Raw genomic sequence first — 25,570 nt, 5'->3', positions numbered from 1 at the left:
GCTGGAAGATGACTTGCCATCGAACCAGGCAAGCAGACTGCAGGGAGGAGGTGTCTGGCTGATGAAGGCAGCCCGTGGGCCCAAGGACAGAGCAGTGAGTGTCCCGTGGCACGGGCTGAGCACCATGCTGCAGAGCTCAGCTTTCTGTTCCCGCCAGTGAGGGCAGGAGGGCTCCATATCCGATTGCTGTATCGCTTACCATACCTGCCTGCTCCACAAGGGTGCTTTTTCCCTCCTCTCTGCATGTGCTTGAGCAGAATTTGCCCTTGCATTTAAAGTCTGCCTGCACTGGTTTGTGGATGGTGCAAGCTTGGCTCGCTGGTACTGCTCAGCCCTTGTGGAGGAAGGGAGCCAGCAGGCAGGCAGCCCCAACATCCTACACTTTACCCCATAAGGTTTATTACAAACCCTGCCTTTTTATGGCAGCCCTGTATGAAGGGCACCCACTCTTTGCTCACCTTTACCTGCACAGACTGAGCCACCACCTGTGGCTTTTACTGCAAAGGAAAAGCAAGTTTAATTTACCAGTGTAGGGAAAGGACTGTTTAAACCCCGAGGGGCAGGTGTGGTCCCCGGTGCCTGCTCGGTGTGTCCATCTCCCACCCGCTCTGCCCAGCCCGCTGGGCACTCCCCCTGCCTCTGGCTGGTGTGTGAGCCTTTGTGCTGCCCCAGTGCCACCATCACAACGTGTCTCTGGTTTCCTCATGGGCTGTGCTGTGCGCTGGGCTCGTTCCCCTCACAGGAACCCTTTTTAGGTTGGGTCAAGAAGGCAGCAGTCCTGGAACCTGGAGTTTCTCCTTGTGAGGGAGGACCTTGCTGTCTTGCCCGGTTTCAGTGCGTGTGTTTTTCAGCTGATGCTCGTCCCTGGTCAGGCAGACTCGCTCCAAAAAGATGCAAGAGCAGCAGGCTGTCTGTTCTCCAATGGCTGTGGTCCCAGCCCGGCTCCACTTAGAAGTTCTCCTTGTTGAAGTAGAATTTGACCTTTCTGGGGTCCAGGCTGGAGTGCTGCTGACAAGATCTCTGCAGGTCCTTTGCCAACGCCCCCGGCCCGCACAGGAAGACACCGACCACCGACCTGCATGCAGCGAGGGGCTGTGGGTGCTGGGGAGGAGGGGAGGCCTCCAAACACCAGCACCCCAAGCACCCATGTCCCAGCTCTGACCTGGGGTGTGCTGTGGCCACTGCTGAAAACTCGGCGTTCCACATGGGCCGCCCGAAGATGGTTTTGTGTCTCAGGCCCGTCACCGTGTCCGTGGCAGTGTCGTGGTGGAGCGCCGCGTTGTTGGCCTGCACGGAGCGGGGAGGGTGAGGACCCCAGCCACCAGCAGCCCGCCCGCAAGTCCCTTCCCCTGGAGGAGCTCCAAATGCCTGAGAGGCAAAGCCTTTCCCTGCCTTTCCTCCTGGGCTCAGCTACAAGGCGTCCCCCCCTTGTTGTCATGCCCACCCACAGCCAACTCACGATGCTGGTGTTCCAGCCGGTGAGGAAGAGCCGGTAGGTGAGGAAGTCTGCCTTGCCCGACTCGGCCATCTTCTGCTCCAGCGAGGCGAGCAGGTCGTTGAACCAGGCGAAGGCACCCGTGTCCCGGCAGAGCCAGTAGAAGTAGATCTGGGATGCGATGGCAGAAGGAAGCAGCGTTACCCAAGGTGGAGTGGAGCAGGAGCAGGGGAAGGACGTGATGCTGAGGAAGTTCCCCTTCCAAGCACTTCTGAGCTTGGAGAAACCCATGGGCTGGGGCCAGCTGGTCCTGCAGCCGGTACCTTCTTGGTCTTGAGGGTCTGGTCAGCCTGCTGGAACTTGTACCAGATGGACTTCAGGATGGAGGCGAAGGGGGTGACACCGATGCCTGCTCCCACCAGCATGGCCACCTCGTACTGGAACACGTCTTCGCTGGCCGTGCCAAAGGGGCCGTCCACCTCAATCCTGGCCAAGGGAGGGCCGGGGTGAGAGGCACGGCCTCCCCGAACCCTTGGGATGGTCCATCTGGGAGCTCCCCAGCCTACCTGGGCATCTCCGGCTTCTGCTGCTGGAAGGTGTCAATGATGCGCTCTGTCCAGTCCCCCGCTGCCCGGATGTGGATGGAGAAGAAATCCTCCTCGGGTGCCGAGGTGAGGGTGAAGGGGTGCCACTCCAGGAGGGAGATGGCGGGGCAGTTGACAAAGATGTACTGCCCCACCTCCATGCGGAAGCCCTTCTTCTGCATCTGCAGCTCCAGCACTTTGGCAGGGTGCATGATCACCTGGGGGGCAGGGAGCAGGGCTCAGCACCCAACCTGTCCCCGTCACCTGGGCTTTGGCAGCGGCCCCTGCTCACCTCCGTGCAGCCACCCCAGTGAGGGCTGCAGCACCATCTCCTCCCTGCCTGGCTCCAGCACCACCTACCTTGGTGACGAGCACCTTCTGCCGCGCACGCCAGACCCGCAGGATCCGTTCAAATGCGTAGAGGATGACTGGAGCCAGAACCCATTTCCAGGACTGTAGGATGGAGGAGAGCAAAGTGCTGGAGCATCCTGGGCTGTGCACCCCTACTAAGGGAGTGCGCAAGGGAGCCGGGGCCCCCACAGCCCCAATCCCATCCTGCCGCTGCCCTACCTCTGCAGGGATGCTGCTGAACTCGGGGTTTTTGCAGCAGACGTGCCTGCACTCCTCATGCTTCTCTACCAGGTACTCGGCACAGTGCCGTGGGTGCACCTCCTCCATGCTGTCCTCCGTCTGCCCGCGCACCAGCCCACTGCAGGGAGGCAGGGGGTGAGCGCAGGGACCCTCTCTCACCCCAGTCATGGGCTGCATAGGGCCAGATGGCCTTAGGCTAGCTGAGGCTTGCAAACCCCCTTGCATGGCGATCTCACCACCCTGCTGCACCCCATCCAGTGCTGCACCAGCCTCCTGAGGCAGCCAAAGCCACCCCAGCCACCCAGGCAGCTATTTATGGCCACTGCCCCTTGCTATGCTGCCTGCTGCTGTTTTGGGAGCATTTTGGGAGCCTTACGCAATGCCGTGGATGACGAGGCCAACAAAGTAGATGAAGAAGAGGTGGTGTGTGTACCAGAAAACCTCAAAGTAGTTCCTCCGGATGAACTCGGTGGAGGACGTGACCATGAGGATGAGCGCCAGCGTGATGATGACCCCGGTCAGCCCCGGGATGGTGGTGAAGGCCACGTACTCCACGGTCTGCAGGGGTGGCAGAGGGACGGGGTGAGTGAAGGCATGGGACAGGGGGCTCCTGGCAGCAGACCTGAACTCACTGTCTGGTTGGAGTGGATGGGGTTCAGCCACTTGTTGTTGTTCAGGTGCATCTTGGAGAGGATGGCAGCGAGGCTGCCGTCGGTGGCTTGCTGGCTGTCGTTGTAGCGCTCCAGGTTGAAGAGGTGGGCGATGGTGTGCACGGCTGGGAGGGGGACAGGCGGTCACCTGCTGCCCTCAGCCCCGTGGTGCTCAGAGGGGACGCAGGGTAGGGGCAGGGTGGTACCTGTGAACAGGGCCAGCGCGTAGGCCACCAGCTTGTGGAAGGTGAGGTTGTGGTCAAGCTGCTTCCGCAGCGTTCGCCTGCAGCACTGCAAGGAGAGACAGCGGGGTTGGGGCAGGGACGGGGACAGGGACGGCCACGCAGCGGGGCTGCCTGCAGGGCACTCACCGAGCAGGTCCCACGGAGGAAGGAGAGCAGGTTGCGGCAGACGGGCAGCAGGATCAGCATGCTGTTGAAGTTGAGGCACTTGGCCGATGCCCGGGCCCATGCCAAAGCAGACTGGGGAGAGGGGAGGTGAGGATGGGGTGAGCGTCACTGTGCCTCGGGCACGGTGCGTCCGCCTGCAGCCTTGCTGCCCCGTGCTGGGAAAAGTCATGGTGGGATGGGATGGGATGGGATGGGATGGGATGGGATGGGATGGGATGGGATGGGATGGGATGGGGCAGGGCCAAGTGATGTTGAGCTGGGACCAAGCTATCCTGGGCTGGGGCTGTGGGATGCAGGGTGCAGGGTGGATACTGGTACGGAGTGATGCTGGGCTGGGAGCAGGGATCAAGGCAGGGACTGGGATGGAGCAATGGTAGGCTGGAAGAGGGTAGGATAAGGAAGAGTTTTGGGGTGCTACAGCCCCTGCCCTGCTACAGCCCGGCCAGGAGGGCTCTGGGACAGGCAGGGTGCTGCCGGGAGCACCTTACCCCAAGGATGGCTCTGGTGTAGAAGTACCGCTCATCCTGGTCGAAGAACAGAAAGTAGTACGTGAAGAGGAAGACGTTGATGCCCAGCCAGGCTGCCTGCAGGGGAAGCCAAGGGCTCGTGAGGGACCCTGGCCCCAGGACCCCCTCACGCTGCAGCACATGGGTGCCGGCACAGATGGAGGACGTCGGGACTGTGTCCCGTCCCGCTTCCTTATGGTGATTGCTGCATCAGCATGGAATCGATGGGACGGGGGAGCGAAGGTGAGGAGAGGTGCGGGAAGTCTTGCAAAATAACTGTCTTGTCACCCACATCCTTGTGCATCACCCTCACATGGGGAATGAGGAAAGACTGATAAAGGAAATATCTGCACGACGTGGGGCTGTTGCGAGTGGGAAGGGCCCAGGGCAGGCACCGAGAGTGGCAGGGACTGAGCGGGAAAGGGTTGGGAGGAGGAAATTTTGCAGGAACTCATCTGCCCTGGTCCCACACTGCTGCTGTCCCTGCAGCAAAGCCCTGCTCCCCTGTGACAGTTTCCATGCGGTGCTGGAGCTGGGCTATTTCACCTTGGTAAGTTTTTGCAGAGCTCCCACAGCTACTCTGCCTTGGGTTCAGTTTTTGTTTAACACTTTTAAAAAAGCAAATAACCCAATTTTCTGTAAACCCTCCTCTTTCCCAAGTATTTGCAGCTGGCTGTTGTGGCGGCAGCGCTGTGGATGCTCCAGCTCCTCGGGCACCGTGCAGCGCAGCACCAGGGGATTTTCCTGTGGGCTGCAGGTTCTTGGCCCCAGTAAGGGCTCGTGTGGGAGGTTCCCACTCTCACATGGGAAGAAAATGCAAATGAAAGTCTCCCCGGCCAAAGCAGCTGAGAAAAGCAGCGGGATTTTTAATTTTCACTCTTCTCTGCTCGTGAGTTTTGGGGGAACACCTTAGGGAAGCGTGCACTGCCTCTCCACCCTGCTGTAGGGGTTTGATGATTTTTGGCATTTGGGCTGCGACTGGGAAGAGGCGGCCAAGACCTAAAGAACCCCTGCGGGCTTCACCCAGCACCCTGAGCACCAGGACCCACCTTTCCTTTCATTCCCGGTTTCCTTCGGATGGGACCCACAGCCACCCCTCCGCCACCCTCCGGACCGCGAGGGGATATTTGGTCCTCCGTGGCTGACAGACTGAGCCAGGACAGCCCCAATTTCCCCCCAAAGCCCCCGGTCCACACGCAGCCCCTGCCCCTCCATCACCCCAGCACCCCAAGCCCCAGGGACTCACGAGGACGGCGGCCGAGAACCAGTTGTTGACCAGCCAGTTGCCCATGCTGTGAGGTGCCTGTCTGCCCCTGCCTGCTGCTGCCTGCTGCCGCCCTCCCCGCGTTTTATGGAGGCAGCAGGCCCTGGAAATGGCCCCGGCCCTGGGAACGGCACTGCGGGGACTTTCCCCCACAGCATCTTGGAGGAAATGCCGGCACGGTTTCAAAGGCCACCTTCCAGGAAAGCTGCGCTGCAGCCGTGGCGGGGCAGGGTGCTGGGGCTTCCCTCCAAGGAGGGGTCCCTCCCGGCCACACCGCCTCTGGGGCGGGTGCTTCGGGGCATTGCCCCGCTCCTCTCCTTCCTTTGAGGCCTGTGGGGACAAAGTGTTTTATTTATTACTTTTTTTAAGGTAGGAACTTCCTGGTGCCAGGAAGTTGCGGAGGGTCAGTAACGTGCTCTATTCCGCAAACACAGCCCTCCCTGCTGGCCTGTGCCGACCTTTGCTGTCACGTTTCAAGAGAAAAAAACGCAAAAGGAGGGCAAATGTCACAGGGGCACGGCCATGCTGCCACCAGGATCACACCTGGGCTCAGCACCAGGGCAGTGAGCTCCTACCAAGTGAGTGCCCCATGGCGCTGAGCCCCTGAGGGCACCCAGCACCTCCCAGACAGCAGTGACCCTACAAAGGGCTGCTGGGGGGGCCACGCTCAACAGTAGGGCCCTGACCTGGTGTCAGGGATGCCAGCCGGTGTCAGGGCCTGGCCCCTGTGGGAACAGGGTGGGCAGGATCACTCCATGCTGGAGTCGGGGTCACTCCTGGCCGGCAGCCAGGGCCATGCTGGCAAAGGTGCAGGATGAGGCCGTTCCCTACCCCCCAGCCTTCCTGCACCTTAGCAGCCCCAGCGCGGGGCAAGCGCAATCCCGCAGCATTTGGGCAGGACGGATGGTGGGCCTCCACTGCTCTGGGGAGGGCCCGGCCGCATCCTGCTCCCTCCTGGGGCCCACAGGCAGCCTGAGCAAGGGCTACGTGCACCCAGGCCAGCCCCATCTCAACAATCCCCACCCGCACGTGAGTCACCAGCCGCCTGCCAGCACCCGGACGCGGAGCCACAGCAAAGTTTCTTTACTGCTCAAAACAGTCCCAGAGCAGCCCTTGCGTCCCTGGGGTCACCAAAGGCACCGGGGTGGGTACCAAGCACCCCAATGCCCCGCACCCCGCTGGCTGCCCTGTGGGGTCTGGACACCCCAAAGGTCCCTCCTGTGCGTGCCAGGGCACGTGGTCCAGGCAGGGGTGCTCCTGTCCCCTGCCACCACGGGGATCCGCCGGTGCTCAGCTGAGGGCACCTGGACCCATGGCCACTGCAGGGCCAGCGAGCGGCTGCCTTCGGCGTGGTTCGTGCTGCCCCATCCCCTTTGTCCGTAGCCTGCAGCCCCAGGCCGTGCCTCACACGATGCTGTGCCTCACACCAGGCTCGTGGGGCGCCTCAAGGCGCTCCGGGCTGCCTGGGGACCGCCGGCAGCAGACACAGTGCAGGAAATCGGCAACGTTGCGTCGGAAGAGCTGTCGGCACGGGTGCAGGTACTGGAAGAAGAGCAGCATGAAGTAGATGCCCAGGCAGTAGCCGAGCAGTAGCTGCGCCACCAGCAGCAGCGTGCAGATGTTCTCATAGACATCTGTTTTGAAGAAGTACCAAAGGATGACGAGCGCCGCGTTCTCCGCCAGCCGGGCCACGTAGTACACGGCCAGGAGGCCCCAGTTTTGCGACTTGTCAATGAGGTCCCGGTCGGCCAGCTTGAGCTGCACGGCCGACCAGCAGAACATGTTGATGCTGGCGTAGAGCAGCGTGAAGGCGAAGAGCACCACCACCGTGCCCACCCGGCTGAAGTTCTTCTCAATGTTGTCGGGCAGCCGCGCGCCGCTCCGCCAGAACTGCACCCAGGGCAGGAAGAAGACCACCAGCAGGTTGGCCAAGGCGATGGGGATGATCCAGTGCTTGAAGACGGTGCTGAAGAGCACCAGGACGGCCACGCGGGTGGAGATCTCCAGGCTGCGCCACAGCACGATGCAGAGGAAAGCCAGCGGCCGCAGCTGGACCTTGTAGTCATCGTACTTGACCTGGATGGCCAGGATGTTGCAGACGAGCGCCCCGTAGGTGACAGACACCAGGCAGATCCCCATGAGGACAGCTGCAGAGGGAGAGGGCAGGGGAGTCAGGCAGTGCTGGGGGATGCTCATGGCTGCAGTGCACTGGGTCCCCAGCAGAGCAGATAGCACAAACGAAACCACCTTCCTCCTCATCAGCTATGAGGTTTATTTGGGTTTCTACCCTGCTACCTGTTCTGGAGTCTGTGCAAATATTTGGGCATTCAGCACTGCAGGGGAGAGAGGGTCAGCAATCTTCACCAGATGCTCAGATCTGAGAAGGCACAAGGACCCCCCTGCGCACGTGGCTCATTGGCACACCGCAGCAGAGGTTAGAAGCTGGGTCTGACGCAGGGAGCACTGGAGCACATTACTGACCCCATGAGCAGGTGGCAGAATCCCTGAGCTGCTGTGCTGGGGACCCCCAATAGCCTGAAAAATCAAGTAACCAAAGCAGAGCAGGAGCAGCCTGGCTTCCAAAGGTGGCTGACGGTACAGCTCACCCAAAGGCTGCTGCCCATGGGGCAGGGGCACAGCGTTTATACGGGGCACAGCGTCAGGGGGGTTACATGGCTCTGCAGGGCAAGCACCTGAGCTGGGAGCACCTCGGTCACAGCTAGCTCTCGTCACCCCCCCCCAACCTTACTCCAAGATGGCAAGCAGAGAGCTGGCACGGCCAAAGCAAACCAGGAACAGGCAGGTGCCAACTTCTGCAGGTTGTGCTCCCCATTCGGGGCAGGCAGGGATGGCCGGGGTGCACCCGTGGAGTGTGACGTGGATGCCACACCACCACAAGCAGCCAAGGAGGTGTCACCGTGCCCTCCCCACCCGCATGCCCATTGTGGACAGCAGCCTGCACCCCACGTGCCCGGCACATGGCCCTGACCCCCTTACCTCGGGCGGTGGGGACGTACTTCTCCAGGATGCTGATGTAGAGCTGCAAGGTGAGCTGCGGGGTGGAGCCCAGGAAGGCCTGGATGACCGCCATGCGCTTGAAGGCGTTGCGGTGGGTGGCCAGCCGGCGCATGGAGTGGCCCACCTCCTGCTCCATCTCCACCTCATAGCCCTTCCGCAGCCGCTTCTTGCGCGTGATGGTGACGTAGGGCTCCTCCTGCCTCCCCGACCTGCAGTATACTACCAGGGCCTCCACGCACCTGCGGGGACATGGCCACCATCACCACGCTGTTCCCCAGCCCCTCATCCTGCTCCGGTGCTCGGGAGCACAGGGACAACAAGGGACCGGCAGCGAGGAGGGTGCAGCTTAGGTGATACAGGAACAGTAGCTCTTTTGGGAGTGAAAGGGACGTAAGGGACGGGATTAATCACACCTGGCTCTGTTTTTCTGCTGCTGTGCACCCCATAGGCACAAAAAAACACCTCTTTCCATATGTGGAGGCAACAGATATGTTCTGCTACTGTGTTTGATCTCTTGACCAAAAGACTTCTGCGCTTCCTCCTCGGTGGAGGCAGGAAGCAGACAGCTGGGTGGAAGAGGGTTGCGATGGGCAGATAACACGGCGCTTCCTGAGCCCGTCCCTGCAGAGCACCCGCACGTCTCTGGAGAGGCTGGCCCCTTCTGTGCTGCTCCACTGCTGCCTCCCCAATGCCAGGCCCCTGCAGCACAGCAGCCTCCAGCCCTTATCTGCTCTCCTCGGGCCTCACACCCATGCCAGCAGTGTGTGTGGACAAGGAGCAACCAGTGGAGGACTGATGCAGCAGGCTTGGCTTCTGCCCGGGACAAGCTGGCTCGGGGACCGGCAGGAGGTAATTATTTATGAGGAGAGCAGCAGTCGTTCTGTTTCAGACCCATTAAATGGAAGGAGGGTTTTTGGATCAATGCTTTTGCCACATCAAGTCGGTGCTCGCGGCTTATTCCAGACTCTAACGGGAAAATGATTTCATCCAAGCAGCCTGGCTTCAAGGGCAACAAAGCTGGCGTGTGGTGCCCTGCCAGACCTTCTCAGCAGGCTGGGCTCGCTCTGCTGCGCGAGGAGCCGGCTGCAGCAGCTCTGCACACCTCTTGTAAGCATCCAAGCCCCATCGTAGCAATTCCAAGTGGCTGTGGTCAGTGTGGCAAGAGCCACGCCACCACCACGGGCCAGCATGGTCCGACATAAGGCCACAGCCCTTCTGCTGCCGGTGCTCCCCAAAACGTGGCTGCTGGTGTCAAAGGAGCCCCGTGTGCCAGGGATCTTGGTAAGCTCCGGGGCCGGTGCGATGTTCCTGCCCGTGCACGGCGGGTGAAGCCAGCTGGGGAGGCACGGCGGCATTCCCGAGGAGTGAGAGAGCGGCACCTCTCCGGCTTGTGCAACATCCACCCCCTCACCTTCCTCTCCCCACGGGGGTGTGGCAGTCCCCAGCTCCTCTCCTCTGTGTCCCGTAGCCCCCCACCCTCCCCAAGCCCCAGGACCTTTTCTCGAGGCAGGACCCTGGCTGTTGCTCACCCTCGGACACCCCGGCAGGGATTTGCATCCGTGCTCCGAGCGTGAGCCTGAGCGAGGCGATGGCAAAACCCAAAGTGAGAGGGGAAGAGAAGCGCTATCTCCAAAAAGCAGCTGCCTGAGGAGCACTTCTGGCAGCGGACATGCAACAGGCTGGGAGAGACGGGTTGTGCCCAGAGGGGTCCGGCAGGCAGCTGGCACCGGAGTGGGACCGGGGAGGGGACCGGGGAGCCCCCGGGGGTTGTCCCGTTGTGCTGGGCACCCGCTGCAGGGGGATGGGGGGGCTCTGCTGGCAGAGGGTGCTCGGGGATGGGGGAGGAAAAGGTGGTCGCACCGTGCCGTGCCGCTCCGTGCCGTGCCGCTCCGTGCCGTGCCGGGGTCCCCGCGGCGCTCACCTGATGATGGGCCCGAGCTGCAGCAGGTGCATGAGCAGGACGAGGGGGCGGTCGCGGCTGAGGTCGCGGTGCACGAAGGTGAGGGTGAGCTGCACCAGGACGGAGGGGCAGAGCATGAAGAAGACGGTGAGCGCCAGCCAGAAGCGGTCGTCGGAGTGGCTGTAGGAGAAGCAGAGGACGGCGGCCGCCGCGCTCTCCCCGCAGAACAGCGCCGTCGAGAAAACGATGCCCAGCGGCAGCTTCGCCCTCGACGGGGCGGCGGTGGGCAGCTGCCCCCCTCCCGGACCGTCCATCCCGGCCCAACCGGGGCCCGGCACGGCCCGGCCCGGCTCAGCCTCGCGGCGGCGCCATCCCGGGCTGCAGCGGAGAGAGAGGAGCCGCGCTGCGGGGCGGGGAGGAGCGCAGCGCCCCCGCCGCAGGGTGCCCCGACGGGCAGCCGCTGCTCCGGCACGGCACGGCCCCGCCAGACCGTGCTGCACCGGGCCGTGCCGGGCCCCGGTTGGGGCGGGGGCGGGCGGCGCCGGCAGCGCTCCCGGGTCCGCCCCGACGGGGAGGGGGAGGGACGCCCCGCCGGTAGCGGAGCCTCCTCCCCGGGCCCCCCGCTCTGCCCCGGAGCCCCCTCCCCAGGACGCCCCCACTCGTTCCCCTGTCCCGACGCCCCCTAGCTTTGCCGGGAGCTTTCCACCCCATGACTCCCCCATCCCTGCTGGGGACGCCCCCCTGCCGCGCCCAGGACACCCTCCCCGGGAACCCCAGCCCCGCTGTCCCCTGTGCTGTCCCCTGCGTGCCCTGAGCATCTCCGGTGCCCCCCGGGACCACCCACCAAGTCCTCCCAGCTTGCAGCAGCCCAAGGTGCAGCAGCATGGGGGGGTCCCCAAGGGCAGAGGTGTCAGGCTGTGTCCTGGGGACAGCGGGGTCCCCAGCACGCGTGCCAACCCTGCCCCCCAGGCAGGCCAATTGCACCCAATACCTTGCAGTTCTGGGGCTAACCATGAGCTTCAGCCCAGGAGAAGGGTGCGTGGGGCTGGGCCATGGCACCCACTGCCTGTGACCCCCCCACACTTTGTGGGTTAGTACGTGAGAGCAATGGCAGTGCCAGCGCAGGGAGCATTTTGCTGTCTCACAAGTCCTGCTGGTGCAGGGGCACCCCAGTTTGTGTCTGGGAGGGACAGGGTATGTGTGTAGGGCTGGCCTGAGGATTTGGGTTGGATGTTACAGAGGAGATGTGGCTCCTGCAAGCATCCAGGTGGGAGACCGTGATGGCTTAGGGTAGGGTACTTTTCCCATTGCCTTCAAGGTGATGGGAAAGCACAGGCTGGCTGAGCTGCTCCCACCACTGGGTCATGGGGCTCCCTGCTCTGCCCCCAGAGCCCCCATTGCCTGTCCAGGTCTCTGCCAGCCTCCCCTATGAGCTAGTGCAAGCGCAGGCAGCAGCCTCTGCGGCGATGCTTGTGAGCTGCCTGCCCCAAGAGCTCTCTGCCTGCCAGATTACTCAACCCGGGCTGGGCACACGCCGGCTGGCTGGGACAGACATGACGAGGCAAGGAGTGCTTGAGGTCAGCCAGTTCTCCCTGCTTCAGAACAACCGGGAAGCCTCAGGTATCTTTTAAGAAGAACTGGGTGTTCAGCCCTCGGCAGGTGCCCACACTGACAGCAGGGGAGCAGCCAGTGGCGATGCTGTGCCCATCACTTGCCCAGCCCCACGCACAGCACAAGCTCATTTCCCCTGCAGCATGAAACCCCACGAACCCCACAAGTGAGAGCTGCCCCCACGTTACCGGGATGGAAGCGTTTCCAGGGCTATTGGGCTTATCAGAGGCTGAGCTGAGACTGAAACCGCCCGAGACCTCGGAGGTTGCATCTCCCCGATGGCAGCTCCCGCAGACCAGCAGCCCCGCCTGCTGCGGCTGCTCCACTCTTTCCCTCCCAGCACCAAACAGCTGCTTGAGGAGCCCACAAACACTCTGAGCTCACGCAGACTGGCCCGACCGGAGGGGACGGGAAGCCTACATGTTTCCCTCTCAGCTCTGGTATGATAGTTACATATTTTCAAGGTGTTTCTGGAAAAGAGCCTCCCCAAGAAAACCAGCAGGACAGAGTGCAAAGGGAGCAGAGTCCAAGCGAGCGAGCCTGCCACCAGCCGGGCAGCTCCTGTGGACACCCAGGGTGGGAGCTGTGCACAGGCAGTGGCTGTGCTGGCCCCGGCACGCAGCGTGTCCAGGAGCTCAGCCGGTGACAGCACAAATTGTGGCACTGCCAACTGCTCCCACACCTCCGTATTAGCAGCAAGGGCGACGTGCAATTTAAATCATTTATGCAACTTCCATTTATCCAAATTAAAAGCATCCCCCAGGAGTCTGGCAGGTCACCAAGCCCTCGGCTGAGCAATGCCTGGGCTCAGAGTCATCGTATTTTTAATTTCATCTTCCTCTGGTTCATGATGAAATATTTAAGAGCAATTGTTTAAGAAGTCAAGAATTCCAGTCCCGTGTCCCGGAGCCTCAGTACCTGTCAGAGGAATGGATGGACAAAGCCTCACAGTGCTTCCCCACACCAGTTATTATCCTATTTTCTGTTCAAGCACGGAGAGGCAGAGGGATGTTTTCTGGTTCAGGCTGTGAGTCACCCCTCAAGCCTAAGCCTACCTGTCCAGAGCTCAGCACTGTAAACAACAGGTCATAAAAGTGATCTATGCACAGTATCAGAGGGTGATCCTTCCCTGCTACCACTCCCTCTACCTGGGATTAGTACCTCTGCTAACCCAGTGCGGGCACAGTGGCACAAACACCCTGGACCTGACCATTGCAGTGCTGCCCGCGGGCAGTCCTGCCCCCTGCCTTGCTGTGGGCATCACCGTTTGCGTGTCCCACCACTCGAGGATGCCCAAGGTGCCACCCCCGGGCGCTGTCCCCACATGAGACTGTCACTTCTGTTTTCAGAAACTGTTTTCAGAGCCTTGTCCTGGAGCACAACCCAGCTTCATTATTTTCTTAATCCCAGACTTCATTATTTTATTAATCCCAGTGTTCACACAATGCGCTTTGAACGCAGGGATGTAGCAACAGTGCCTATGCACCGTGTGAAATCGGGATTTGCTGTACAGCTTTTCCAGCCCCTTGCATGCCTGTGGATGAGTGAGGGCATTTGTGTGTGACAGCCCGGGCTATACATAGAGGTAGGAACAGCCTCCCTCACCGGCTCTGACACTGAAAATAGGCACATCTCGCTTACACATGCCTGCCCGGCAGCTGTAAAAGGAGAGCAGAAGAAAAATGGAGATGGCAGGGAATAACTTGCAACAGCCCTTAAAGAGCCCTTAAAGAGCAGGAGAACTACCCACAGGCTCCTGAAATTGGTTTCCTCTCCTTCCCCCCCCCCTCACGGCACTAGGACCCCGGAGCAGACATCGCTCCCAATAAGTCGGTGGGACATGCCAAGCAGCATGCTGCCAGCTTCCCAAATATAGCCCTGCACGCAGCGGTGGAGGCAGCTGCTTGGGGCGCAGGATGGTGGTGCTTCCCCCCTGCTGCCCGCTCAGATCAGAAACCTCCCTGGGATGCACTTTGTGCGGTGGAGTTAACATCCAGCTGGTGCTGCACGGGGTGGCAGTGGGGACATGAGGATCCCCAGGAGACCCTGTGGAGATCACAAAACGCTGGATGGAGATCACAAAACGCTTCCCAGCCAGACGTGCTGTGAGCAGGAGAAGCAGCCTGCGCTCTGTGCCCTTGCAGTGGCCAGATGGAGCAGCTGGAGGGGCTTAGAGGAATTTGTGAGCCAGGAACTTTTTACTTAGTTTGGAAATAACTTTGCAATTGACCAGTCTTCCCAGCTTAAACTGTTTGGACTTTGCATTGCATTCTCAAGAACTCAGCTGTATTTTTTTTTTCCTGCCCTGTCTGTGGAATATTTTTTTGGTTAGGGAAATATTTTTTTCCATTTGCTTTGCAGTTTCATGTGACTGCTCTTGCTGCTCCTTTTCGTTTTCCTTCTGCAGCTTCACTCCTTTACCCTGCAAGCAGGCATTTGCAGGGAGGAAAACCTGGGTCTGTCTGAGGACTTCACCCCTCTAAGTCCTCTGGGGGCTGCGTGAGGCTCGGCATTGCTGGGGGTCGGTGGGGCCCTGGAGACGGTCCCAGCACGGGGCATCTTGTGCTTCCTCGTGGCTTGAATGCTTCCCAAGAAAATAGAGCTGCCTCTGTTTGGTGGATTTATCTTAGTGATATTTATACATTTTGAAATCATGGCCCTTTGGTTACAGTCCCAGCTGAGAGGCTGTAAACCAGGTGGGAGGACTTAAAGTTCCTTGTAATTACCCAATTCCCCTGCTCCCACCAGGTGTACGGTGCCTGGCCCTGCCAGCGGCTGACCCGGCTGGGGCCATCCTGCAGGCACGCTTTCCACTCACCTCCTCTTGCCCACGCCCTGCTGCAGGAAAGCAGAAAGAGCAGCAGCCTTGAACTGCACTCAGCAAAACCACCGTGCAAGCACGGGGAGCGCGTGCAGCTGCCGCAGGGGCATCACCGAGCTCTGTGCACGGTGCAGGAGTGAGCTGTCAGCTTCCCCTTGCAGCAGGGAGCGCGGACAGGATGAGAAAACCCAGCGGAGGAGCCGGTGTTCAGCTGCCTTCGCCGTGTTTCAACTTGTTTGGGGCTTGCTGATGTTTGCACAGGCCAGAAGGGCACTTACCTGCCTGCTCTGAAATCAACATCTCCCTGCTTCTGCGTTCGCCGTGGGGCTCAGGGCAGCCGTGCCGTCTGCTGGGGGGGGGCAAAAGAGATCCAGAAAAATGGCCTCCCTCTCCTAAAATAGCTGCAGAGCAGCTGCTGGCCTGCCACACTCTGCTAGCAAACATTGCAAGGGCCCTGATTCACTGACAACAGGTTTCCACGGCGGAGGTGGCAATTATCTTGCGATTCCAGCCTGACTGCCAGGCACTGGGGTGTAATTAGCTCCTAGGATTTGCAAGCCCATATGATCGGCTTTATCGTTAGCCACCAGAGCCGTGTGGGGATTTAAAGGAACGATGCAGATATTTGCATACTGGCCTGCTGCTGTTGTCCAACACCTGAGCTCCCCAGAGCTCAGGCACGTCGTTGCCCTGCCGCGGTTGCTGTGCCACTGCCTTTTTGGGCAGGTCCAGAGACGAAGCAGTCCCAAGAAGACCAGGACAGCTTGCAGACACTTGCTGGGACTCCGGTCCTCGCCCTCACCTGGTTTTTACTGCCACCCCAGCTCAGTGCTGAAGGCAGCCCTGGTCACCTCTGGTCAGCGCTGCCTGGTGCAAGCTGTGATTCCCCATGCACAGCCTTCCCCAGCCCTGCCACCGCTGTCTCCCCGCTCTGCTCCTCACCCCGGGGGCCCCATGTGGTGGTCCCGGTGCACCCAAAGCCGCTCGGTGCATACTCACGGGGTCTAGGGAAGCCGAGGCAGGGCAGCCCACCAGCCCGCGTCCATCTGTGCTTCTCCGCGGTCCCTGTGGTTTTTGCCTCCTTCCCTCTCCTGCCACTCTCCAGCAGGCAGAAATAGCCCTAAAACACGTGCTGCCTTCCGGGTAGAGATACCAGGGGCCGCACAGCCCCAGCTCCTCAGGCACAGCCTGCTCTCGGGGACCCCACTGTCACCGGTGTCACTGGGGCGTCCAGCGCAGCGTGGTGCCGGGACAGGGTCCGGTAGCAGCCCCGGTGAGGAACATCTCCTCTTATCCACCAAGATAATAAATTCTGCCTCGGAGTTTCTCACCTGGCAACAGTCACCAAGGAAACCCGGACGGCTCCCGTTGGGTCCCCGTTGGCACTGCCCGGGGGTGTCCCCAAGCCGCGGGGCGTGCAGGGAGAGGGGACGCGCGTGTCCCTCTGCCACCCAAGGCGCCGGGTGCGCAGGCGGGCACCCTGCCAGCCGCCTGCTCTGTAACATGAGCCCCAGTGCTCCGAGCCAAGTCCCGGGCAGGAGCAAACCGCCCAGCGACGAGGGCTTGGCCCTCTCTCGTCTTTCTAGAGCTGAGTGCAGTTTTGCTGTTTTTGGGGGTGTTTCTTGGGGTTTTCCTGGCTGTGGGCATGTCAAGAGGGGTGGTTTTGTTGCTGCCTGGGGTTTTTCCCAGTCCCTGCAGCCAGGAATTTCAGACATAGGCGTTACAACAGCGGAGACCTCTCAAAATGTGCTGGTGCAGGGAAGGAGACCCGCTCTGCTGTCCCCTGGGAGGCTGTGCAGCTGTCTGCCACATTGCACTCCTCTATTTATAGCACCCGTGGTCGTGCCTCTTCCTGCCACCTGGCCCGGCTGTCACCTGGCGAGTGCCATCCCCAGGCACAGGGAGATGCTGCCGTCCCCAGAGTGCCCGTGCACTACGGGTGCAGATAGATCAGCAAAAAGCTTCCCAGCCCCGTGCTGCCTGCAAAAACTGGCATTGCCCCTGGTACCGGTGAGGCCGTGAGCACAGGAGCAGCAGGGAAAGGCTGGGGACCGGGGGACACGGTCACCGCTGGGCCCTGGGAAGTGGAGCAGGGTTGTGGCAGAGGTGCTGACCCGTCCTGCAGCACCTCCGTGTAGGAGGAGGGGATGAGCACGAGGGGGAGGTAAGGAAGCTGTGGAGGCCAGGAAGCAGGTTGTTTACTGGCATGCAGAAATTAGACTAATGCTCAGCTAATAGGACAGCCCTGCAGTGCCCTGGGTGCTGCCCGGTCACTTCTCCCTCTGCCTGACGCAGCTAGGGTGGTGCCACATACGTGGGGCACACGAACAGTCACCCCAAACCGTGCGGCTGTGGTGTCTGGCCATGAGATGGGTGTGGAAACTTCCTCGGTCAATCATTAACCTGCTGCAGCTCCCTGCTCGCTGCAGAGCTCTCAGGCACCTCGCTTTGTGCCCCAGCGCGTGGGTGCTGCGGGGTGCCCGGCACTGCCTCTGCAACCCAGCTCACTGCTGCCAGCTGCTGTATGGCACGGGCTGCTGGGACCCCATCAGTCTGTGGGAGCTCCCCAATGTGCCTTTCACCAGGTCTGGTGTCCTCATCCCTCTGGACCCTGTGCTCCACACCGAAAGTCTCTGTGGCTCGGAAATCCCCTCGGGGCCTCTCGTCTGGCTCCAGAGAAGGCAGCCTCAGCTGTGGGAAGCAACAGGAAACCTGAAGAGCCTCATAAGAGCTTTGGGGCTGCAGATCAAGGAGCTGGTGCTTTTTGCTGGCTCAGCTCCTCGCCCTACTGTCACCACTTCCCAGCCCAGTGCCACACTCAGCCAGACCCTCCTCTGCTTCAGAGCCTTGTAGCTGGCCTGGGGGTGCCCAGGCATCTGTGCCTGGGGGCCATGGGGCCAGGACCACCTCTTTGGGACCCTGCTCAGGAGCTGTGTGTGTGCAGAACGGCCCAGTGCCTACAGTAGAGCCCGAGAAACTTTTGGGTATTTCTCAGGGTCCCCAACAGCTCCCTGCTCCCAGCCAGGCACTGCTCAGCTGGGCTTTATTTCTGTTCTGAACGCCACATCTGCTGCTGGAGGTGCCGAGAGGAGCAGCCACACAGGGGCTGCAGCACTCCATTTCCCAGTGGCCACCGGCCTGGGCTGACCCACCAGGATTAGGGAGCCTGCAAGGAGTAAATCGTGTAAATCCAGATTAGATTTAAGCAGATGCTACGCAGAGGAGATGCGAGCGGGAGCCGGGCAGGAGAGCAAGCAGGTGAGAGGCTGAATCACACCCCTGAGATGCCAGAAGGTGCGGGTGGCTGCGGGCAGGGGGACAAAGCCACACTGGGCTGCTCGTTCTGCAGGTGCCGAAGAGAGGCCATCCCCTCGGCGCAGGGCTGCAGAGCATGTTCCACCTCTTCTCCCACTGCTGGTCCTGGCTGCAGGCCGTACAGGAGCCCATCAGGTAAATCCATGCGCCCGCTCCAGGGGCTCTCCGGAGAGCTCAGCGCTCGGGTGTGCATTTATCAGGGAGGGCACCGGCACCGTGGCACAGAGTGAGAGGGCCCCGAATTACAGGGCAAGGTGAAACCAAGCTGCCTGTGTGTGTCGTGAGGCCAGACCTAATTCCCTCGGGGAGGAGCCGGGCGGGCAGGCGTTGCGGGCAGTAAGGGGGTTTATGGTCCTTTCCCACCAGCGATGGTGCGGTGCCGTACCATAACGCCGGAGGAGGAGCTCGCTGCCCACGCAGACTCCTGTGTATATTTATGGAAAAGATACTGAAAGTGACTAACGTTGTTGACATGTAAAGCAAAGGGAAAACGCTCTGCTCGTGGCTCAGATGAAGCGTGTCGCTGCGGAGCAAGCATGACTGTTGAGGAACAGGAAAAACCTCCTGGGTCGAGGCAGAAGCTCATAAAACGTCCTTGCTATTTCTCTGTGTATTGCCGTAATGCACTAACGCGGAAGAGTACTAAGAAAAATCATTAACTGCTTCCATATAAATAACAGCCTGTGCATACTGCTGCTTAATCCCATAGAGCCTGAGGAAATGGTCGTAGGGAGCGTGCGGAGGGCTCCTGCGGTGCCGGGGTGGCTCCAGGTGCCTGCACACACCTGAGGGCTGTGCTGACAGTTCTGCCCTCGCTCTGTCCCCAGGCACCAGGGACCATCCCTTCCCTCTCCCCCATCCCAGGCAAAAGCCCATGTGACTGCCCTGCCCCTCTCCCAGCCAAAATAGAGCTGCTGCAGGCAGTCCCTTGCCCAGGGGCACCGCTGTTCCCTGAGGATGGTGGCTCACACAGAGCTGTGTGGGGCACAGCGTGCCTGCGGGCTGCTCACCCCTTGTTGTTGCCCCCCAGGAAGGTGACCCTGCTCGTCGTGGGGCTGGACAATGCAGGGAAGAGCTCTGTCATCATGGACATAGGGAGAGGTGAGGAAGCTGACTTCTGCTGGGGGGGTCCCACAAGGAGCGTGGCGGGGGGGGAGTTGTGCTCCCTTGCACCCAGTGTGCCTGTGGGCTGCAGCAGGTGATACCATCCCCAGGATCCCAGCAGGATCATTGCCGGGGGCTCTGCCCCACAAATCTCTCATGGCTGGGCTATCCCAGTCTTGTACCAGTGAGGAAAACTGGGCTTTGAAATAAAGACGTGAAGCTTCTGGCCTGGGGCACGGGGTGCTGGCTGTGCTCCGGGTATCCTTGCAAGCGGGAGGAGGGCTGGGGCTGAGGGAAGAGGATGAGCGTGGTGGGGATGCTCCCGCATCTGGCCTCTGCCCTCTCCCCACAAACAGCCCTGGCCTGCGAGGTGCTGCCCACAACACAGCCTGGCCAGATCTGCCTGCGGGTGGACAGGTTTGAGGTGACGCTGGTGGACCTGCCCGGGGCCCAGCGCTTCCGCAGCGCCTGGCGCAGCCACTACAGCACAGCCCACGGGCTGCTCTTTGTGCTGGACTCCAGTGACCTGGTGAGGATGGAGGAGGCCCGCAAGGCTCTGAGCCGCGTCCTGAGTCACCCTGATGTCTCTGGAAAGCCCCTCTTACTGTAAGGCTGAGTCTCCTGGCTGTGACCCGTGGGGTTTGGGGTTGGGGCGAGGAGTGGGAGCCCGTGGCTGGGGTTGCGGGCAGTGCAGCAAGGCTGCCGTGGGGACGTGGTACCAGGGGGTGCCAGCACATGGGGACCCCTGCAGTGCTGGGGTGCTGAGAGCACCTGGAGAGGGGCTCCAGCATCGGGCACGGCTCGGGGCAATGCTTCACCCAACCACAGCCAAACTGGGAGAAAGCAGCCGGTCCCCCCCACACGGTGCAGCAGGGTGCCGGGGGTGACTGCCTGCCTTCTCCCCATGCCCCAGGCTGGCGAACAAGCAGGACGTGGCGGCCGCCCTGCTGCCCTGCGAGCTGATCGAGCGCCTGGCACTGGAGCGGCTGGTCAACGAGAACCGCTCGCCCTGCCGCATCGTGAGTTGCAGGCAGGCTGCCCAACCCTGCACCCCTTGCCAAGCACCAGGGGGGGTCCCAGGGGCTGACCGAGCTCCCCCATCCCCAGGAGCCGTGTGCGGCTGCCGGCCCGGCCCGCAGCACCCTGCAGGGGCTGCGCTGGCTCCTGCGTGCCGCTGCCGAGCGCTCCTCATTGCTCCCTGCCACCCACTCGCCGATGACCAACCCCAGCCCCCGGACAGCCCGTGGGCTGTGCTCTCGCCCCACCAGGGATGCCCCGGACAACCAGGACGGCGTGGGGAAGATGGGGGAGCACCGGGCCGCCCGCCGTCTCCTCCCCAAGGTGAGAGCCCCCCGGCCGCAGCAGGAGTGGGCCGGGCTGGAGGGGGCTGCCATCGCCTTCTCCTCATCCCCTCCTCTCCCTGCCCAGGAGGAGAGTGCAAAGGGTCCTGGGAAGAGGAAGAGGAAGGTGAAGGTAAGGAAGAAGGGCCCAGGGCAGCCAAGCCTGGCCGAGGAACCGGACAGACCAGGAGGAGGGGGTGACAGCCGAGCCAGCTCTGCTGTGGGGCTGCTGGCCCCCAACAGGGTCGGGCAGGAGGAGCCTCTGCCCCCCGGGATGGCTGCCCCCCACCCAGGTGAGAGGGGGCTGTGAAGGGCTGCTGGCACGGGCACATCGGGATCCTCAGAGCCACCCCAAGGGGTGGTTTGGGGACCCCGAAATGTGGTGGTGTGCTGGAGCACCAGTCCCTGTGGTCTCCCTTAGCTTTGCTTGCAGATCAGCTGGGCGCAGAGTAGGGCTGCAGGAGTCTGGCCGGGAAAGAGGAGAGACATCTCGGGGCATCTCAGCAGGAGGACTGCGGATCCACCATCCAGCAGCAGTCCTCTCAGCTGGTTTGGTGACAGAGGCATCCTTGCCCAAATGTGACGTCTGAAATTTTGTATTTCTCCATCCAGCGCAGGGCATGAAAAAGAAAAAGAAGAAGAAAATTAAGAATAAAATCAAGTCGCAGGAGCCTGCCGTGGAGCAGCAGCGGGAGGAGGTCTCCAGCACCTTTGGTTGGTATTTCCCAGGACAGATTTTGCTGAAAAGCATCAGGGGGTTGGCCTGCTGGCAGCGGGATGTGAGCTGCCTAGAAGCCCTTGGCCACACCGTGCTTGGTGCAGGGGCACAAGCACAGGCAGGAGCAAGTGCTGCTGCAGGGCAGGGGGGGCTGCTGGGGAGGTGAGTGCTGCAGCCTTCAGGTGGGATGCAGCAAGGGCACGTGAGTGCACTGTGCTGGGGTCTGGGGCATCCTTGCAGCCCTCGCTCAACACAGGCTGCCAGGCTTGGTCCCAGAGATTAGTGTCCCTGGGTTAGTGCCTGACCACTTCCCTTCCTCCCCCAGACCTGTACCGCCGGGCGATGCTGGCTCTGAAGATGCGGCAGGAGCAGAGGAAGCAGCCGTCTGCCATCGCCCCCTGAGCGGGGTGCAAGCTCCCAAGGACCCCGGGCTGTGTCGCAGTGGCTCTGGGACCTGCGGCTTGTACAGGGCTCCTGGGGTGCTTGGCCAGGGCTGGCAATCCTGGGCAGTGGGTCCTAGGGCAGGAACAGCAGCGTTTCTGTCCTCTGCATGACTTGAAAATCAGGATCTGCAGGAACGAGCCAAAAGTCCTTTTGTAGAAAGCCTCTCTGGCAGCCAGGCTGCAAACCCTCCTGAAAAGGTCAGGCACTTTCTCACCCTGTGTTAATACCTGTGTAGGACTTGCTCTGAACACGACCGAGTCTGTAGAAGAGAGGAAGATCAGAGCGAATACCCCAAGGGGAAAGCCCATCTCCTGAATTGACACGTGCCCAGGCAAAGCTGTCAGCACAGGTCGGGGGCTAGCTCGGCCACTCGTTCAGCCCCTGCCTGCTTCCTGGGTGAGTTGTTTCCTGCTGCTGAGGCCAGGAAAGCCCTCCCAGGGGGGGACTCCCATCCCCATCCCCAGCCAGCAGCACAGCATCAGGAGCCTCCCTGCCTGGTGGAGGCTGGGGATGCCCGGATCATTTGCAGGGCGGTTCCAGAGCTGTGCTCAGCTCGGGGCTGAGCCAGGACACCGAGCAGCACCTGCCTGCCAGCACAACCTGCCTGGGCAGGACTGTGCTCCCCCCAGGACTTTGATGTGCTGCAGCACCCTGCTGCCCTGCTCCGGCAGCCCCGGCTGGGCACGTGTGCGAAGAAACGGCTGCCAGACCTGGGAGCACTGCACCTTAGGTCGCAGGTGCAGCAGTTTTCCTTCCGTGGCCACAACAAGGTGAGGACTTGAACTGTGCTCAGAAACCGGGCCATGAATCACCGCCGCTTCCCTGGTTGCTGATTAACAGGCCATGCCTTCCAGGTCCAGGGCAAGAGATATCACTAAAGCCCTTCCTTCGGTTGGGATTAAAAAGGGAAAAGAAGAAAAACTTTGACTATTCTGCCTTGCTAGTGTGCTGTAAAGCTTTGTTTAACTCTGTTAGATTCAACCGCCAGTGACTACAGTGACTAAGTGCAGCAGCAAATTAACACCGGTGTGTAAATACAGCCCTTGCAGTACAACTACACCCTTCTCTGTGCTCCGTGGAGCTCCTGGGACAATACGGGATGTTGTTTATTTTTTTAAGAGGAAAAAGTCCTCCTCTTGTGCCACGTGTAACACACAACCTGAGAAGCTGGCCAGTGGGGAGAGTCCAGGGCCTGGCTGGTGTTACTGGGCAGCTAAAGGATGCTTCCCATGGGAGCCAGCCATAAGAAACCTGCTAGAGATCCCCACTTTCTCACCCAGAGGGTGGTTGGGCACTGGACTGGGCTCCAGGGCAGTGGTCACAGCACCGAGCTGCCAGAGTTCAAGCAGTGTTTGGGCACTGCTCTCAGATACAGGGTCTGATCTGGGGGTGACCTGGTGTGGAGCCAGGAGTTGGACCCTTGTGGATCTCTTCCAACTTGGGAGGTACTGTGATGCTGTGATTCATAAAATAACGATGTCAAGTAGAAGTGCAGATAGGCAGTTCAAATATATTTCAAAATCAGCCCCCTTTCCCCTGGTGTTTCAGCGGCTGTAGAGCAGCTAATCCCTGCAACAAACCAGGAGACAAGCCTGGCATATCCCAACTGAAAATATGGCTTTTAGCTACTTTAAAAGTTAAGCAGCAAGAACTCTGTGTTTAAAAAGTTCTATCTCAAAATCAGAACCATCTCAGAAATGAGATTCTGAAGACCTATTTGATCAAATATTCAGCGGATAAGCCAAAAGATACTAATTAAAGGTTATTCCATGCCACTGGGTAGTGGTCTGTTCCTGCAGCATGTGAGGAGCAGCTGCTGTACCAGGGGGGTGCATGCCTGGGGCACGCAGGGCAGGTACGCAGAGCTTTTCCTATCATTTTCCTCTTGCTTTTGAGCTTACAGCTCAGCAGCTGAATAAATAGCAAGCAAGGAAGGAATGGGCCTCAATGGCACTGCTGAAGGCAAGGCACAGCCCTGCCTGGTCGGGTCCCAGCATGTCTGATCTGATGGAGGTGTGCTGCTTGGCTTGAGTGGGTGTCCCAGAAATGAGGTGGTGGAGAGTGACATCCTCCCACACATCTCTGGTTTGTTGGAAAGTGCCGGGCTGTGGGGAAATGTGCTGGGAAGCATGAAGCAATGCAACAGCACCTGCCAGTGGAGACTCATCTTCAATCCACCGACACAGAAAGTAAATGGTGTTAATAACATTTTCTGCAGGAGGGCTGGAGCCAGCTGGGTGATATAACTGCACTTGGCATTTAGTTTTTATTTTTTTGTATATTGTCTAACACCTCCCAGTTTTCATGTTTACAGAGGAGTTATCTCAGGAGTATCAGGTTAGGCAAAACCCGGAGCCTGCTTCCACTGTTATTTTTGTGGGGCTGCCCTGCCTCAGCTCATGCTGTGGCTTCATTTGTTGCAAACCAGTGGTGCAGGAGCACTTGTGAGAGGCAGGGAGATTGGGGTGCACCATGTACTGGGGAGATGTGTCCAGCAGCATCCAGGCCTGAGGAGGGGCACGGACTTGTGGTTACGTTGGAAGCACAATGGTTGTTTTGTCCACCCCTCCATTAACTCTGAGTGATCAAAGAGTGATCCAGAAGATGACTGGAGAGAAAGCCTCCCAGACACTGATTCTGGACACAGTTTTAGTGTTGTGAAGGCAACTAAGTGCAAGATCATAGCTAATGAATGTTTTGCCAGGTGAATGTAACAGGTCCCATCCCCGCAGGCTGCCTGCAGGTGCTCCTTGTTCCATGTTAGCATCCCTCTAATGCTCAGCACGTGGCCAACCACATTTTGTAGGGCATATATAGAGGGAGGGCAAAAAGCTCGCTTTCCCTGGGGAGGGAGGTGAGACCTGGAGTATGGTGGAGGCTGTGCCTGTGTAGCTGTCTTCTCACTGAGCTGGACCAAAGTTAAAAAAAAATAAAAAATAGCAATAAGAAAATTTGTCCTAGGGCAGCTGAGGTTCAGGGGGACTTGACTGGCCTCTAAGATGTGCTGTCCTTGCTGTGTTGGCTTTGTAATTCTTTGGGTTATAGCTGCAGGTATCACAAATGTGCTGCTCAAACACAGCTAAGGTGTGTGCCTTTTTCTCAGGATGTGGATGAAAGCCAATTGCTGCAAGTAAATACTTTATGTGGCAAGGTGAGTGGATCTGAAACCCCAGAAGGGATGGTTGGGTTGATAAATGTCCAAAGTGGGAGTGTTTAGAGCTCAAAAAGCTGTGTGAGAAGGAAACTTTCTCACACTTGCAGTTGCTATCCTGCGCCTCACCGGCAGCCCACTAGGCTGCGTGCCAGCATGCTGTTTTGGCTCTTTCTAGCTCAGTCATAAAAACGGAAATGTGGGGAAATGCAGCTTTTTTCTTTCTGTTTTTCTTTCCCCTGGGTGAGCACACCAGGGCACAGCCTCTTTCTGTAAGGTCATTCAGCATGTTGAGCTGAGAACTGCTGGTGCCCGATATTGGGCAGCTGATCAATCCCCTCCGGAGTTCTCAAGGGCTGTGCTGGCTGGCGGACATGGGTGGCATTGTGCCTCGCCAGGGGGTGTCAGCATGCTTTGAATAGTGAGCAGCCATGCACGGTGTTTCCTTAGAGTTTCTGCTATTGGTTATAGATCTCCTGTTGTATTGCATTAAAAACAAGTCAGGTTATTTACTGTCATGTACTCTACAGAGTTGTTAACAAAAAAACCCACAGATTTAATTAGGTGAGAGTGGCTCCCTAAGCTTCTCCTGATTGTTATGAAAGAGGCTATTAAGACTTTGCAGGGAAAGGGAAGATAATGAGGACTGGAAACTTAGAAAATAAGAGAATTTTCCCTTTCTAGGTTAAATGAGCCTTATTGGAGACA

At 59.8% G+C, this 25,570-nt stretch overlaps 3 protein-coding genes across 7 annotated transcripts; 1 reads left to right on the top strand and 2 right to left on the bottom strand.

The window, feature by feature from the left end:
• Positions 1–444: 444 nt before the first annotated feature.
• On the bottom strand, positions 445–16,397 carry NOX1 (NADPH oxidase 1). 2 transcript variants are annotated; one of them, XM_068696994.1, is made up of 13 exons: positions 16,122–16,397; positions 4,159–4,254; positions 3,632–3,742; positions 3,467–3,551; positions 3,243–3,385; positions 2,987–3,168; positions 2,590–2,728; positions 2,380–2,472; positions 2,002–2,237; positions 1,759–1,921; positions 1,460–1,606; positions 1,163–1,287; positions 445–1,075 (listed from the first exon to the last, which is right to left on the bottom strand). In XM_068696994.1, the coding sequence occupies exons 1-13, from the start codon at positions 16,293–16,295 to the stop codon at positions 949–951; spliced, it is 1,821 nt and encodes a 606-aa protein (XP_068553095.1). In that variant the 5' UTR covers positions 16,296–16,397; the 3' UTR covers positions 445–948. The 2 variants fall into 2 exon arrangements, with proteins under 2 accessions (XP_068553095.1, XP_068553096.1); XM_068696995.1 differs by lacking the exon at positions 16,122–16,397 and adding an exon at positions 5,423–5,783 and having other exon boundaries at positions 468–1,075.
• On the bottom strand, positions 6,509–16,253 carry XKRX (XK related X-linked). 4 transcript variants are annotated; one of them, XM_068697004.1, is made up of 5 exons: positions 16,122–16,239; positions 15,069–15,136; positions 10,380–10,736; positions 8,438–8,697; positions 6,509–7,587 (listed from the first exon to the last, which is right to left on the bottom strand). In XM_068697004.1, exons 3-5 carry the CDS (start codon positions 10,670–10,672, stop codon positions 6,845–6,847), a joined length of 1,296 nt encoding a protein of 431 aa, XP_068553105.1. In that variant the 5' UTR covers positions 10,673–10,736; positions 15,069–15,136; positions 16,122–16,239; the 3' UTR covers positions 6,509–6,844. The 4 variants fall into 4 exon arrangements, with proteins under 4 accessions (XP_068553105.1, XP_068553106.1, XP_068553107.1 ...); XM_068697005.1 differs by having other exon boundaries at positions 15,069–15,139; positions 16,122–16,183; XM_068697006.1 differs by lacking the exon at positions 15,069–15,136 and having other exon boundaries at positions 16,122–16,253.
• Positions 16,370–23,652, top strand: ARL13A (ARF like GTPase 13A). Its single transcript, XM_068697007.1, has 9 exons — positions 16,370–18,048; positions 18,140–18,240; positions 19,136–19,206; positions 19,566–19,815; positions 20,123–20,228; positions 20,317–20,550; positions 20,638–20,842; positions 21,162–21,263; positions 21,593–23,652. The coding sequence occupies exons 1-9, from the start codon at positions 18,016–18,018 to the stop codon at positions 21,667–21,669; spliced, it is 1,179 nt and encodes a 392-aa protein (XP_068553108.1). The 5' UTR covers positions 16,370–18,015; the 3' UTR covers positions 21,670–23,652.
• The last annotated feature ends 1,918 nt before the right edge of the window (positions 23,653–25,570 follow it).

The sequence above is a fragment of the Anas acuta genome, chromosome 13 (genome assembly GCF_963932015.1).
Source record: "Anas acuta chromosome 13, bAnaAcu1.1, whole genome shotgun sequence".
In the NCBI taxonomy this organism is placed as follows: Eukaryota; Metazoa; Chordata; class Aves; order Anseriformes; family Anatidae; genus Anas; species Anas acuta.
This window is presented reverse-complemented; position numbering and strand designations above follow the sequence as displayed.

Excerpts from the sequence above, each read along its gene's own strand:
- XKRX (XM_068697006.1), bottom strand. The coding sequence starts at position 10,672 with ATGGACGGTCCGGGAGGGGGGCAGCTGCCCACCGCCGCCCCGTCGAGG. Across the intron at positions 8,698-10,379 it reads CAGCTCGGGCCCATCATCAG|GTGCGTGGAGGCCCTGGTAG; the intron begins GTGAGCGCCGCG and ends ATGTCCCCGCAG. Across the intron at positions 7,588-8,437 it reads GTACGTCCCCACCGCCCGAG|CTGTCCTCATGGGGATCTGC; the intron begins GTAAGGGGGTCA and ends CTCCCTCTGCAG.
- NOX1 (XM_068696994.1), bottom strand. The coding sequence starts at position 16,295 with ATGTTACAGAGCAGGCGGCTGGCAGGGTGCCCGCCTGCGCACCCGGCG. Across the intron at positions 3,743-4,158 it reads ACACCAGAGCCATCCTTGGG|TCTGCTTTGGCATGGGCCCG; the intron begins GTAAGGTGCTCC and ends CCCTCTCCCCAG. Across the intron at positions 1,922-2,001 it reads CAGAAGCCGGAGATGCCCAG|GATTGAGGTGGACGGCCCCT; the intron begins GTAGGCTGGGGA and ends TCCCTTGGCCAG.
- ARL13A (XM_068697007.1), top strand. The coding sequence starts at position 18,016 with ATGCGAGCGGGAGCCGGGCAGGAGAGCAAGCAG. Across the intron at positions 20,229-20,316 it reads ACCGCTCGCCCTGCCGCATC|GAGCCGTGTGCGGCTGCCGG; the intron begins GTGAGTTGCAGG and ends CCCCATCCCCAG. Across the intron at positions 20,551-20,637 it reads CCCGCCGTCTCCTCCCCAAG|GAGGAGAGTGCAAAGGGTCC; the intron begins GTGAGAGCCCCC and ends CTCCCTGCCCAG.